The sequence below is a fragment of the Gracilinanus agilis genome, chromosome 3, assembly GCF_016433145.1.
Source record: "Gracilinanus agilis isolate LMUSP501 chromosome 3, AgileGrace, whole genome shotgun sequence".
Lineage (NCBI taxonomy): Eukaryota > Metazoa > Chordata > Mammalia > Didelphimorphia > Didelphidae > Gracilinanus > Gracilinanus agilis.
The window spans coordinates 611,700,643-611,715,397 of NC_058132.1; the positions used below are offsets into that span (position 1 = coordinate 611,700,643).

General features: G+C 37.6%; 1 protein-coding gene across 1 annotated transcript in view; it reads right to left on the minus strand.

The window, feature by feature from the left end:
- The window catches only part of FN1 (fibronectin 1), an 87,495-nt gene that overhangs the window by 39,136 nt on the left and 33,604 nt on the right, over positions 1-14,755 (minus strand). The window contains exons 14-20 of the mRNA XM_044670739.1: positions 13,765-13,945; positions 13,377-13,553; positions 11,560-11,688; positions 11,367-11,456; positions 9,776-9,970; positions 8,791-9,063; positions 5,158-5,424 (exon numbers count right to left, since the gene is read on the minus strand). Of these exons, the coding sequence (XP_044526674.1) occupies positions 5,158-5,424; positions 8,791-9,063; positions 9,776-9,970; positions 11,367-11,456; positions 11,560-11,688; positions 13,377-13,553; positions 13,765-13,945 (1,312 nt within the window). The remainder of the gene's footprint in view (positions 1-5,157; positions 5,425-8,790; positions 9,064-9,775; positions 9,971-11,366; positions 11,457-11,559; positions 11,689-13,376; positions 13,554-13,764; positions 13,946-14,755) is intronic.

Here is a 14,755-nt window from a genome sequence, read left to right on the forward strand (position 1 = left end):
CCTCCCTCCTTTCTTTCCTTCCTTCCTTCCTTCCTTCCTTCCTTCCTTCCTTCCTTCCTTCCTTCCTTCCTTCCTTCCTTCCTTCCTTCCTTTACCTTCCTTCTTAAAATCAATACCGTGTATTGGTTACAAGGCAGAAGAGTGGTAAGAGCTAGGTAATGTGAGTTAAATGACTTTCCCAGGGTCACAGCTAGGAAGTATCTGATGTTAAATCTGAACATAGGATTTCCTATTTCTAGGCATGGTTCTCTATCCACTGAGCAACCTAGATGCTCCTAGAATCCACACTTTCAATGAACAACTAGACAATAATAAGCAGGCTACTTTGAAGGTTATGATTTTTAAAAGTTTCTTGGTGTTATACTACCCCACATAGACTATTTTTTAAACTACCTTTTTGTTGTGGTTGTTTGGGATGTTTTGGATGGGAGAAAGGCCACAAAATCCTTATTTGGAAATATATGTGTAGTGAGATCAAAGGAGAGAATATTTATAAAAATGTTAAGCATGGTGTCTGGAACATAGTAAGTGTTATCTAAATATTTATTTCTTTTCCCTGTTATATAAATGTCAGTCATGATGATGATGATATAGTCGTATATTTTGTATTTTTATAGGACACATTTTCTGCTCAGGCCTTGCAAGTATTACATCCCTATTATTATCATCACTTCTCCCTTGAAGACATCATAGTGCTCTTATTTTAAAAATAGCATCTATTTGATGAACCCGAAATCAGGGAACAGAGCAAAAGTTTGTTATTTTGAGTCTCCTAGGATCCTGACCACATGCTTATTTCCCTTAGTGGAGACCTGATGTTTACAATAAGAGGAACAAAAAAGGGCTTTGTATAAGTATGGCTGAGGTAGACATTTCCAACAGCCTTAAAAATATTTCCTACATTTAGAACTTGGGAAAAGATCTGGAGGAAAAGGTAGAAAGTTATTAATGAAGAGAGCAGACTCTCCAATGACTCATCCTTTCCCTCTCACAGTGGTAGAAAAGGAGCTCATCCCTAATGTGGACAGAACTACTCGTGGAATCAAAGAGGTAGGTACTCAGTGGGCATGCTAGCCAATTTGAAGGATGTCCAATTTGCTAACTGGGCAGGCCTGAAGGAAAATTGTTAAGCAGAGAAAGCTTGTCTTCAGCACTTGTCTCCATCCTGTTTGGTGAAACCCCTTAACATTGGCTCAGGTGTCCCTTTTCCTAGGCTTTAAATGTTTTCCATTTAAAAATCTGTTCTCATGAAAATATGATTAATCCATTCTTACATAAGCATAAAATGACTTTTTCAAAATCCCTTACCTTCTGTCTTAGAACCAATATCAAATATTGGTTCTAAGACAGAAAAGTGCTAAGGGCTAGGAAATGGGGTTTAAATGACTTGCCCAGAGTCATACAGCTAGTCAGTGTCTGAGACCAAAATTGTTTTTTTTTAATTTAAAAACCCTCACCTTCCATCTTGGAATCAATACTGTATATTGGTCCCAAGGCAGAAGAGCGGTAAGGGCTAGGCAATGGGGGTTAAGTGACTTGCTCAGGGTCACACAGCTGGGAAGTGTCTGAGGCCAGATTTGAACCTAGGACCTCCCATCTCTAGGCCTGGCTCTCAATCCACTGAGCTACCCGGCTGCCCCCTGGGACTTCCCATCTTTAAGCCTGATTTCCAATCCACTGAGCCATCTAACTGCCCCAAGCAGAAATGATGCCTAAAAGTTTTAAACATTATCCTTCTGAAAGATATTTATATTTTAAGAGGGATTAAAGCCATAAGCTAAAGGGGGAAGCTCCCCCCACCCCAACAACATTAAATACCTTTAATGGCAGAATCAATGCTGTCTCTGAAATCGTATCTCAGTAAATGGTCACCCAATCTGTCTACAGATAAAGACCACTTGATGCGACACTGAAACTTAGCAGTGGTGAATTCCTTTAAAATACGAATGCCATCTAATATTTTCTAAAGTGATATTTGCATAAGGACATCTGGAGTGAACTGTGATAACTTTTGTTGTGACCTAATCCTCATGGCAACAAAGCTTTAGCTCTGAGTACCTTTATATAACTTTAGCCAATCTACCTGTAGATTGTCAAACTCTGATTTGATGAGCAACTTCTGTTAAAAATGATATTTCAGGGAGAAAAAAAATCCCAAACCACAAGCTCATATCATGATGTCAAACAAAAGCTCTGACTTGGACTACACATTACAAATAACAGCAGCTTTGCTAATGTATATGTTATTGTATAATGGACATATATACCTGAGTTTCCAATTAGCAGTAGAGATAGACGTGGAATCAGAAAGATGTGAATTCAAATCCTGCTTCTGATACAAGGCTCTGTGGTACTGAAGTAGTCACTCCCCTGCTCTGTGTCTTAACGATATTCTCTAGAGTTTATCCACTAAATCAGAGGAAGTTGTGATTTATGCTGTCACACTACCCATGCTGAGGAAGTCAGAGCTTACGTGTATTTGTGTATCTCACTGACTCTAACTCAGCATATGGTATTACCAGTCCTATAGAATCCACTTACAAAAAAATCTTTTACATCTACCTTTTTCTTTCAAGTCCCATTGCCTCTGCCCTGTTTGAAACCCTTACTATAATCTGCCTGGACACTAGATAATCCTATTATATATAATACCCTCCTGAAGGGTTTTCTTCCTTCCACTCTCTCCTTATTCTAAATAAATTGCAGGCATCTGCATATCTGTTCTTCTCCTGAAATTGTTTTATAGAAAATGGTCTTCAATCTAACACCCTAAATATGATATTATAATAGAGGACCTTATTTGAAAGTTATTTCCATTAAGTGACTTCCCAATGATGCCAAAGTTCCTTTGGTTCCTTCATTCAAAAACCTTCAATGGCTCACTATTGTCTTTTGAGTAACATTCAAAATTTTTAGTCTTCAAAATCCTTCACTTTCTGGGCTCACCTTACCTTTCTTGGGGCTCCCCTCCTTTCTAGCTAATCTGAGTCAGCCAGTGTCCCTCAAACATGCCCCAAACTTCTTCCATACACCTTCTGCTTTCAATTTCTGAATAAGTCATTGACATTCTTCGCATTTGTGAGGGGTCAAAACATACCCTACAAATTGAGGTGAACATTCAATCATAAGTCTGAGAGGCCGGGGTGGCTAAAAGAATGTCGGAAAGGCTTCTTTGTTGACATGTCTGCTTTGATATAATTGAAGACAATTTTCCTCTAATGGGAGTCGTATTTAACAAAGAAAGGCCACAAAAATTTCTTTTGGGTAATACAGCTTTCAGAAATATGTATAATAGTTTCTTACCATTTTTAAACTAACTCTACAAAATATTTTTAGGAATCTGTGATAACTGTTCCTTCTCTATAGGAACCTGTGTTCTCCTAATAGTACAGTTATCATAGATCATCACAAGAGAGAAATCGATCTTCTGGTGATAAGTTACATTATAGCATGGCTAGAAATGCTGAATTATTGATTTTCTCTTATAATAAGGCATCATTTAACATGATTAAATGGAAATGTCATTTATATTGGATGAACATACAATAATTAGGGGTGGAGGTGAGCCTCCTGGCCAGACCTCATTCATCAATCTTAAATGCGGAATAAATTTTGATTCACATCAGAAATTCCCTGGTGGAACGGTTCACACTTGAAATGATTTCAAGAAAATTCTAGTCAGGACCTGCACAGTTCATACTTTCGTACAAACCTATCTTCAATTCCAGATGTGATCAATAGAAATCAGGAAAAGATGGGCTACAGCTGACAAATTCAAAGACCCTTATCCCAGGAAGTCTATTTTCATTAGGTCAAAAATGAATGTTATTGACGAAAAACAGCACGTGTTTAATGAAGGCTGCTTTTCACCCATCCATTTCATTCCCTTCAATGAGCACGATCTGCTGAAAGCATTTGGGAAACAATGTACATCATTCATGCAGATCAGTGGTTTTCAATTTGCTCTGGAAAAAAAAAAGTAGATATAGAGGCTGCCATATTTCAAGATGATTGCCTCAATGAAACACAGTGTTTTAACTTGTACTCTCCTTTGTAGTGTCAATGGGAAGGCACTTAATAGAAATAACTTTGTGAATAAGGCCTTTTATTATAATGTCATTGCATTTAGGGTGGTAGATTTAAGACCATTTTCTAGAAAACAATTTCAGGAGAAGAGTAGATATGCAGATGCCTACAATTTATTCTCATTTCTTTATTGCTTTGGAATTTGAGAAGCTTAAAAAAATCTGTTGTGCTCTGTAGATGTATTTTAATCTGTTCCTAATAATGCTATCCTAAAAATATGAATGAATTGGTTCTTGGTTTGGCTAGTCTGATATTTGCTTTTTATCCATGATATTGGAGGGCTTGAATACCAGCCTTAACCATTACAGGCTATATAACCTACCTTGTGGGCAAGTCCTTTAACCTCTCTATGCCTATACTTGTATATCTTTTAAACAGAAATAACAATATTCCTTGTACCACTTACCTTATGGGACTGTTATAAGAAAAATGCTTTGAAAACTCTAAAGGCTTTGAAAATATAAGTTATCTTTCTTATTTTTTCAATGTAGCTCTTAGCCCTGTCTTATATCCATTGGCTAGCATCCAATACCTCTAAAATATTAATGGAAAGGCATGAATTCTGATTTTCTCTTTATTCTGCCACATCTTGATTTAACTAGTCCTTGGAGACTTGTTTGGCTATAAAGGACACATAGAATTTGAGATATGGAAGGTATCTGAGCAGCCATCTAGTTCTATCTATAATAGGAAAAGACTTTCCCCGTATAACATACTCAACAAGTGGTCATCTATTTGAATTAAATTTTTAACTAGTAATGTAACCTTTTGTGCTATGAATTATGTCCCAATGTGAAATGAATTACTGATAATCCTTTCTTTTGAAAAAAATTGTATATATACAAATATATACAGCTATACATATAATATACACATATACATGCATATAGTATATGTTTAATATATTTATATATACATATACAAATATATATAGCTATACATATATGCAAATATATACATCTATACATATAATATCTATACATGCATATGTATAGATATACTTTGTATTTAGGGAAATCTATATATTAGAATTTGACCAATTCAATGTCACTGTACAGAGATTTGACTTACAAGTAGTGAAGACTCCAGTTTGCTTGGGACTTTGTTGATTGCCTTTGACAGCCACCAAGGAAACAGTGTACTCAGATCCTGGCTGCAGATTCCTCAATGGGTACTGGGTGGCAGATGGTCCCACATTATACTGCTTAGGTTGATATCCCCTAGTAGGGTTCACAGTCAGTCGATAACCTGCTATCCTGGCATGAGGTGGAGTCCAGGTAACCAAGACGGTGGTGTCAGTCTCATTGACAAACCTCAAGTTAGTAGGGACATCCAATTCTAAAAAAAGAAGGCAAAGAAACATTAGGGAATAGGTCCTTTTTTTAACTCCAGGAAGTATTTAAATGATCAATTAATTAAAGATGGCAACATATACATAGTATATATGTCTTGACAGGTTTGAAATTTTGTGAATAAACCAGAACAGAAAAGAAATTTGGAGTTATCGTGAGCTTCATTTTGAGATATATCAACTCTGTACCTAGATAGATAGGTGGCTCAAAGGACTGAACCCTGGGCTTGGAGTCAGGAAGATAAGGCTTGAGTTCAAACCCAGTTTCAGATATTTATTATCTGGGTCACCCTGGATAAATCATTTAGCTTTCCTCTGCCTTAGTTTCCTCATCTGTGAAATGGGGAATGATAGAATCTATCTCCTAGGGTGGCTGTGGTGATAAAATGAGCTATTTGTAAAGAATTTTGTAGACTCTAAAAATCTATATAAATACTACGTGCTTTTATTATTATCTTGTATGTACATGCCATCTCCCTGTTAGGATATAAAATCCATGAAGTCAGGGACCATTTCTGTTTTTTCTTTGTATCTTCAGAACTTTGTTCTGTGTCTGGCAAATAGCAAGGATTTAATAAATAGTTGCTGATTTATTCATCTACATAGAAACTTAGCTAAGTTTCACTTGAGTCTTGTGGAACAGCTGACTGTCCTCAAATACAGTATTTCCTATTGTATTCACTTCGGTGTATGATTTTCCCATCATTATATACACAAAATAAAAGAAAATTGAAGTCTTTCCATGCTAGAAAATTTCAATAACATTTTACAATAATATTATTTGGAGAAATGAAATTTTCTTTATGTGATTCAAGTAAAGATAATGATTCCTGCTCTAAATTAAAGCCATTTGTAATTATAGCACATGCTTAAACCTACCTACAGTTTCATAGTCAAATTTGTACTATGAGAAGGAATTACAGAAATATTACAACCTATATTTTTAAAACCTACAGCTTCAGAGCTGATTTCTCACTTTTGAGAAGGAGTTACAGAAATTGCGGCTTTTCTCCCAGAGCAATATAACTCAGCACCTGCCATCAGGGTTAAAAGCTATTTGTGGGAAAATTTATTGATCTGTTTTGGTCCATGATTTAGACTAGGAGTTAAAAATTTTTTTTTGGTGAGTCACAGAGCCCTCTAGCAGTCTGGTGAAACCTATGGACCTCTCAGAATAATGTTTTCAAATCATAAAATTAAGTACATAGAATTACAAGGGAAACCACAATCACATTGAAATAATTATCAAAATATTTTTTTAAAATTCACAAAACCCAAGTTAAGCATCCCTGGTTTACCAGAAAATACTTTGGCTTTAGAATGAGAAGAAATGGGTTTTCATTCTAGATCTTCTAATTAATACCTGTGTGACCTTGGACAAATCTCTTTAATCGATCAATCAAATAAATATTTATTAAGCATCTATTACATGTCAGGCATTGTGGGAAGGACTAGAATAAAAACAGTGGTGAGACAGTCCCTGTCCTCAAGGAGCTTACAATTTAATGAGAGAGACAACAATCAAATAAATATTTGCAAAGCAATCTATATATACAGGAAAAATAGGAAATGATTAACAGAGGATAGACACTCAAATTAAGAGGGTTTGAGGAAGGTTTCCTATAAAGTAAAGAGTTGAAAAAGAAGAGCACTTCAGGCCTGGGAATCATCCAAAGAAAATGCCAAGAGCCAAGAGATGGAGTATCTTGTTTGTGGAACAGTCAGGAGGCCAGTGTCACTGGATCAAAGAGTAACTATTGGGGACTAAGGTGTAAGAAGCCTGGAAAGGTAGGAGGGAGCTGGGTTATGAAGGGCTTGCAATGCCAAATAGAGCATTTTGCATTTGCTCCCAGATGCAATAAAGAACTACTTGATGTTACTGGGCAGAGGAGTGACATGATCACATTTGGCCCTTTAGGAAAATCACTTTAGTGACTGAATGGAGGATGAAGTGGAATGAGGAGAGACTTGAGGCAGGCAGCTATTGCAATAGGCCAGGTGAGAGTTGATGAAGGCTTGCACCAGAGTGGAGGCAGAGTCAGAGGAGAGAAGGGGCCAATGTTTGAGAGATGCTGTAAAGGTGAAATCAACAGAGTTTGGCAATAGCTTGAATATTGGGGAGTGAGAGATAGTGAGGAATCCTGATACCTTTATAGTAAGAGTGAAAGAAGGAGGTGGGGAGGGGATGGGGGAAAGAGGACTTCTATTTCGGACATATTTGAGATATCTCCTGGACGTTCCATTTGAGATGTCCAAAAGGCAGTTGAAGATGCAAGGTTGGAAGCCAGCAGAGAGGACAGGTCAAGATAGGTAGATTTCAGACTCATCAGCAGGGAGCTGCTAATTAAATCCATAGGAGTTCATGAGATCAGCCTCTCTGTATTGCTATTATGATATTCCAAATATTCATGAAAACTTTCAGTGGGAAAAAATGCTACTGGCAATCAGTTTTCTTGTTTAGTAGTGAGCTGATGGTAATTCCTAACTTAATTCAACACACTGGCATATTTCATATTGGATTCCTGCAAAAGATGGGCTTTTAGTTAGGACTTAAAGGAAACCAGGCAGGCCAATAGGTAGAGATGAGAGGGAGAGCATTTCAGGTCGAGAAAAAAAGCATCCTCCGTGAAATTCTATTTGACACACAAGTATCGATTTGAATTTCTAAAAAAGTAGTTTGTATCCCTTATGCTATTCATTCCAAGGCTGACTGTAGTCATCATCATCAACATCATCATCATAACATTTATAGAATACTTTAAAATTTGTAAAGTGCTTCTTGCATGCTATCTGAAATAATCCTCTCATCCACCCTGAGAGATAGTATTACAGGTGCTAGTATTATCCCCATCTTTTACAGATAAGGAATCCGAGGCCAAGAGTAGAGATGTGACTTGTCTAGGATCACACAACTAATAAATAACTGAGGCAATATCTGAATTCAGGTCTTTCTTGCTACAAGCCGGTCCTCTATCTATCATATCATGTAATAGCCCATCTCCAGTTTTACAACTATAAACCCAATGTACAAAATGACTCCAAGAAGTCTCCAAAGACTTGCTAATTTTGATGAAAACTAGATTGTAGATGACGACAAAAGAGAACAATAACAATAATAACAACATTAAAGTTTTATGCACTTTTAAGATTCTCAAAATGCTTTACACATAAATAAACAGCTCAAGGAGAGACCAGAGAACATCTAGTTTTCCTTCTGACAGGATAAGTGACATGTCCAAGGCCAGATGACAGAGCTGTAATCCCACTTCAAATATAACACACTCTCCATTGCACTAATTGACCTCAAGCCCCTTATATTTTACTTTTAAGAATCTGGGTACAAAACAACTTACTGGTGGTCTGTTCTGCTGTCAATGGCTTGCTTTCCTTTCCGTGATTCACTGCAAAAACCTTGAAGTAGTAGGTGACCCCAGGTGAGAGCCCAGTGATCTCAGCAAAGGTATTCCTGCTGACTGGCAGCCTCTGTCCATGCTCCCCAGGAAGATTGACAGGGACCACGTCCACCCGGTAGCCAGTCACTGCACTTTCAGGGGGGCGCCACATAATGGTGACTTTGACATCTGTCACTTCCACAAATTGCAGGTCCGTAGGGGGAGGAACTTTGTCTAAAAATATGGAACGAGAGAGCAATGAGTTTTCATTTAAAATAATGGGCGAAATTTAGATTTTGAAATATTAATCTAAGGAAAGAGAGGAAGGAAGAAATGACTATAAGCTTCTTACGAGCAGGGATTATGTTTTTGCATCCCCAACCCTCATCCAGTTGGTGCTTAAAACAAAACTTGTTGAATTGAATCAATCGTGACATTTTCCATTAAAAGGTTCTTCTAAGTGCTTTCTTGGTTTGCTGAAATAACTTAAAATTTTGGCCTTTGGTATTTTTAATGGAAACATTTAGATAACAGAATGAGCTTCCAGATACGTAAAGGGAACCTTTTAGTTAAAATGCCACCGAGACTATTTGCACACATGACATGATTGTTCAGTCATTTCAGCCATGTCTGACTCTTCATGACATCATTTGGGGTTTTCCTGGCCAAAATACTGGAGGGGTTTGCCATTGCTTTCTCCAGCTCATTTTAAAGATGAGGAAATGGAGACAAACAGTGTTAAATGACTTGCCCAGGGTCATATAGATTAGTATTTGAGGCTGCATTTGAACTCAGATCTTCCTGATGAGGGCTGCATCCAGCTGAAGTATTGGCAGAAAGATAAAACTCAACTCCAAAGACAATGCTTTTTTTCCCCCATAACACAAAATTATGGAACGAATAGCTTGTTCTATAATACTTTCATTGGTAGTATTTTTAATGTTACCTTGGCGGTGGACTCCAGTGGTTTCTTGTTGAATAAATACTGGGGTACTCTCTTGATTTTCTTCCACAGCATAAATAGTGATGTTATATTGTACCCCAGGTTGCAGGTCACTGAGAGTTACTGAATTAGCAGTTTCAGGGAGATTGAGCTCTGTGCTGCTTCCTTCCACTGATGGAGAATAGACGATTCTGTAACCTGTAAAGCCATAAAAAATTTGAGTTATTTTTTCCTTATGAAAACACTTATTTGAGAACTTTTTCCTAACTGAAGAGGTCATATTGCTTTTATCATTATAGGTTTTTAGAAGGCAGGGACTATGTATTTGAATCTCTAGTGTTTAGCACAGTGCTATATGCATAGCAAGGGTTTAAAAATGTTTGTTAAATTGAGCTGAAGTCATATGATGGTATCATTTGCAAAATGACCACCTGCTCCCACAAATCAGAAACCAAGAAGGATAGAATTCTAGAAGACAGGCACTAATGAATTATAAAATACACTTTTCCCCCCCAGACAAGACTTGCAATTTCAACAAGGAAATTCTTTATCTATGCAGACTTGCATTTTCTAGCCTGAATATTGTAGGTTAGGGGACTAAGATTCTTGCCTAGGTCAATATGTATCAGAGTAGGATTTGAACTCAAGGCTTTCTGAATCTAAGACTACTTCTCTATTCTCTATATGACAATGACTCTCAAAAACATGCCATGTAAAAGTTTACATACAATCATGAATGCCCACTGAGAAGCAAAAGGGTTAAAATTTTTGCAGCAAGTAGATGTATTCACTGAGCTCAGAATACTATGTCATACAAAGGGAGAAGTGCTGGTACTAAAGGTCAGGGATTGTTTTGGTATTTCTAGCCCTTAAACATAGTAAATGCTTTCTTTAAAAATGCTTGTTGATTATGGTGGGCTGGAATAACTAAAAGAAAACCCTCCCTCCACTTTTTTTAACCCCTTACCTTCTGTTTGAGAATTAATGCTGTGTATTGGCTCCTAGGCAGAAGAGTGGTAAGGGCTAGGCAATGGGGGTTAAGTGACTTGCCCAGGGTCACACAGCTGGGAAGTGTCTGAGGCCATATTTGAACCTAGGACCTCCTATCTCTAAATTTGCTCTCAATCCAATGAGCCACTTATCTTCTCCCAGAACTCCCTTTTTAATTTTTTCTTTGAACTAGATTTTTAGGGAAATTATTGCTTTAAAATAATCTAGGAAAATGCTATAATGGAAGGTCTGGTTTTGTAAACAATAATTCTGCTTTGTTACCATCTGGGTTTTTATATTTATATATAGAGTTGCTATATATTTGGATCTCACACTTGGAATATATATGCATATATATATATTTATATGCATATGTAATATATATGTAACATGTAGTGTGGATGTGTGAGAGAGAATTAAAAGAGAAACAAGCTCTGTCAGTTAGATTATAAGACCTATTCCCATCACTTTTTTGTTGTTGCAAATAACCCTATTTTTAGGAAAATCCTATATTGTTGAAATAGCTGCTTGCCCCTGGTTCCAAATTTGTTCCCTCACTTGCTATCCAAAAAGAAACCTAAAGCAGAGAAGAGAGTAAACTGACCTGTGATGGGGGCTTGTGGTCTGCTCCAGCGAATAACAATCGAGGTGTCATCTACTCTGTCCACCGTATGGTCAGGAGGAGCATCGGGTGCTGATAAATGAGAGGAACAAGGAAGAAATCAGAAAAATGTCCTCAAAATCAGAGATCCTGCTTTGCAGAAAAAGTGTTGGGTGTCTGTGAGGTCCAAACATACCTGTTGTCTGGGAGGTAGACAGGATCAGATTTTGTTCTCCTTCTTCAGAGATCTGATAGACATTTACGATGTATTTGCGTCCAGGAAGCAAGTCAGGGATGTTAACAGAAGTGGCAGTGCTTGGAAGATCTTGGAAATGAAAAACCAAATTTACTAAGTATGTTCTATTCAAGAGCAAAGATAGCATCCTATCCCAATGCCCATCTGCCCTACTACTAAAATAGTCAATTTTGATTGCATGTAAAAGGTAAGGAAGCAAAATTCCTTTTACTCTTCATTAATTCTCTTCATTAAATTAATTTTTTATCATTATTATTAATTATCTTTATTAAAAAAACACACAACATACCTTCTGTCTTAGATCCAATACTGGGTATCAGTTCCAAGGCAGAAGAGCAGCAAGGGCTGGGCAATGGAGGTTAAGTGATTTGCCCAGGATCACATAGCGAGGGAATGTCTGAGGTTACATTTGAACCCAAGATCTCCCTCCTCAAGGCCTGGATCTCAATGCACTGAGCCACCTACCTGCCCTACTCTCTTTATTTTTAATTGCAAAAATGAGGCATAAGGATAAATAACCCAGGTAATGCAACCAATAGCAAATCTGGGATAGAACTATAAACCTTCTGTATAGGAAATGACGTAACTTTCCCTCTAGAACAGGAGTTCCCAGAGTGTGTGTGTGTGTGTGTGTGTGTGTGNGGAGTTCCCAGTGTGTGTGTGTGTGTGTGTGTGTGTGATAGACCCCTTTGACTATCCGGTGAAGCCAAAGGTCCTTTTCTAGGAATAATGTTTTTGAATGCATTAAATAAAATGCAGAGGGTTACAAAGGAAACTAATTAGATTGAAATATAGTTATTGAGTTACAAAAAAAAATTTCATGGACTTCGGGTTAAGGATGATTGCTCCAGAATGTTTTGCCATTTTGCTTTATCTCACAAACATCTCATGTTCCCTAGGATGTCCTCTTCCAAGTCATGACTGGCTCCCCAGTTGGGTTTTTTAGCTCAGTGGGTTAGACATGAATTATCAAAGAGTGGTTTATGGAATCAGTAGAATTCTTGAGATGGTTTGTGTGTACCAACTTAATAAATCCCACTGAATGAATCAATGAATTAGAGGTACCTGGGAAAAGAAGGCATCAAGGTAATACTGAAATGCTTCCTGACATGGGAAAGGATGAGCCCTTCCAGGATTTTAGTGAGAAAGTGTTGTGTTTGCATGTGTATCTGTCTCTGAGATTGTGATCCCCATATTTGTGAAGGCCGAGTCAGTCTCTGTGTGGGTGCCTCTGTGCATATGTACACAGCTCTATCCCCCGTTATCAGTTCAGAGGCATAGCAGTTAGCATGTTCTGTCTTATAGCATTAAGTGGATTAGTCAATAAAACATTGAAATTAGAAAAGCACTAGGCAAAATAGCACCTGGGGTAAGGAAGGAGATACTGAAATAAGCCAAAGATAAAATAAACAAACAAACAAAAAACCTTTGAAAGCCACATATTAGAAAAGTAGGGCACCAACAGGGCTAAACATGTGGGAACAAGACCCATACAATGACAAAAATGTTCTTTGGCTTCTTGCAAAAAAAAAAAAAGTTACTGACTGCTCATAAGGAAAAGTAGAAAAATAGATCTATGTATGAGAATTAACACAGTGCCACTATGAGAAAAGGACAATTGCCTTCATTTGTATATGCAAAAGAGCAATTCAGATTATGTTATCAACAATTTTAGAATAACACCTAAATCCTCTTCTCCTGATGCCCCTTCTAAGCTCTCCACTATTATCCAAAAATTATAGAATGAGTCAACTTACCAAGATACTGTGGCTCATCACCCTCCTCGCTCAGCTCATACTCCACACGGAATCCTGAGACGGTATCAGAGGCGGAGACCCACGAGACCACGAAGCTACTGGCTGTAATTTCCGTAACAGATTCCGAAGTAGTAACAACAGGAGGAGGTGGTGTTGTCTCTCCCGAGACCATGTTGGCTAGATAGCACAGAGAAGAAACAGGTGTATATATAAAAGAATATCTACCCTCACTTCTAGAATCTTTTCCCCTGTCCATCTCCAGAAAAAACTATACTGAAAACAACAACAACAACAAAACAGTGGTAGAGAATATCTCCAGAGGAATTTGGGCAGGAAAGTTCATTTCCCAAAGTTTCAGGGAGAAATCAGGCAAGCTGGAGTAACTTACTAGACACAGGAGGGCCGGTGCTGGTAGTAGTGAAGTCAAATCGAGTGACTTCCTTGTGTCCATAGTGTTGCACACTGATAAGCTGTCCCTCGTAAATCACACCAGGCCGGAGTCCTTTGATTGTGTAAGAATTTAAGTGACCAGGAATAGTAGCCTCTTTCCAACGACCTGGAGAATTTTTCTTAAAAAAAAAAAAAGTTTTGAAAATATAGGCTAAATTCAGAATCTCTTGTTTCCTTCAAAATTCTGCTCAAGTGAGACCTTCACCATTCCTGATCTTCCCCAATTGCTAGTGTTCTTCTTCCTGAAAATGTTCCTTATATTTAATCTAAATATTTATGGACATGTTATTACCCCTGATAGAATATAAGTTTCTTGGGGGCAGAAATATTTCATTTTCTGTGGATATATTTTTTTTCCAGTTTTCAGTACTTTAAAATATTTTGTAACATTAAAATATTCAGTTAACTTCCTCCCTCCCTCTTTCCATGAGAGAAAGCATCATTTGAAAAAAAGATCTATATATGTAATAAAACTATATCTTAATTATTTCTATTTATCTGTACTTTCTGTGGATTATCTTTATCCCATGTTTCCTTCTCCATATTTCTCCTACAATGTGGCACTCCAATTTCTACCTTGTAGTCCTAGGATTCTGACTGGCGTGAGTTCTCTGTATCCAGGTCAGCCCCAGACTCACTTTGACTCTTTGAAGCCACCATCATCTAGTGCTTTTGGGGTGTACACTTCATGTTTGTCCCAATCAGTGATTCTCTTGCTTTTTGTCTTTGTATTCACTAGTGCCTTGCACACAGAAAGCATTTAATAAATCCTTCCTTCCTTCCTTCCTTTCTTCCTTCCTTCCTTCCTTCCTTCCTTCCTTCCTTCCTTCCTTCCTTCCTTCCTCCCTCCCTTCCTTCCTCTCTCCCTTTCTCCCCTTTTTCCATCCTCCCTTCCTTTCTTCCTCTTTTCCTTCCTTCCTTCCTTCCTT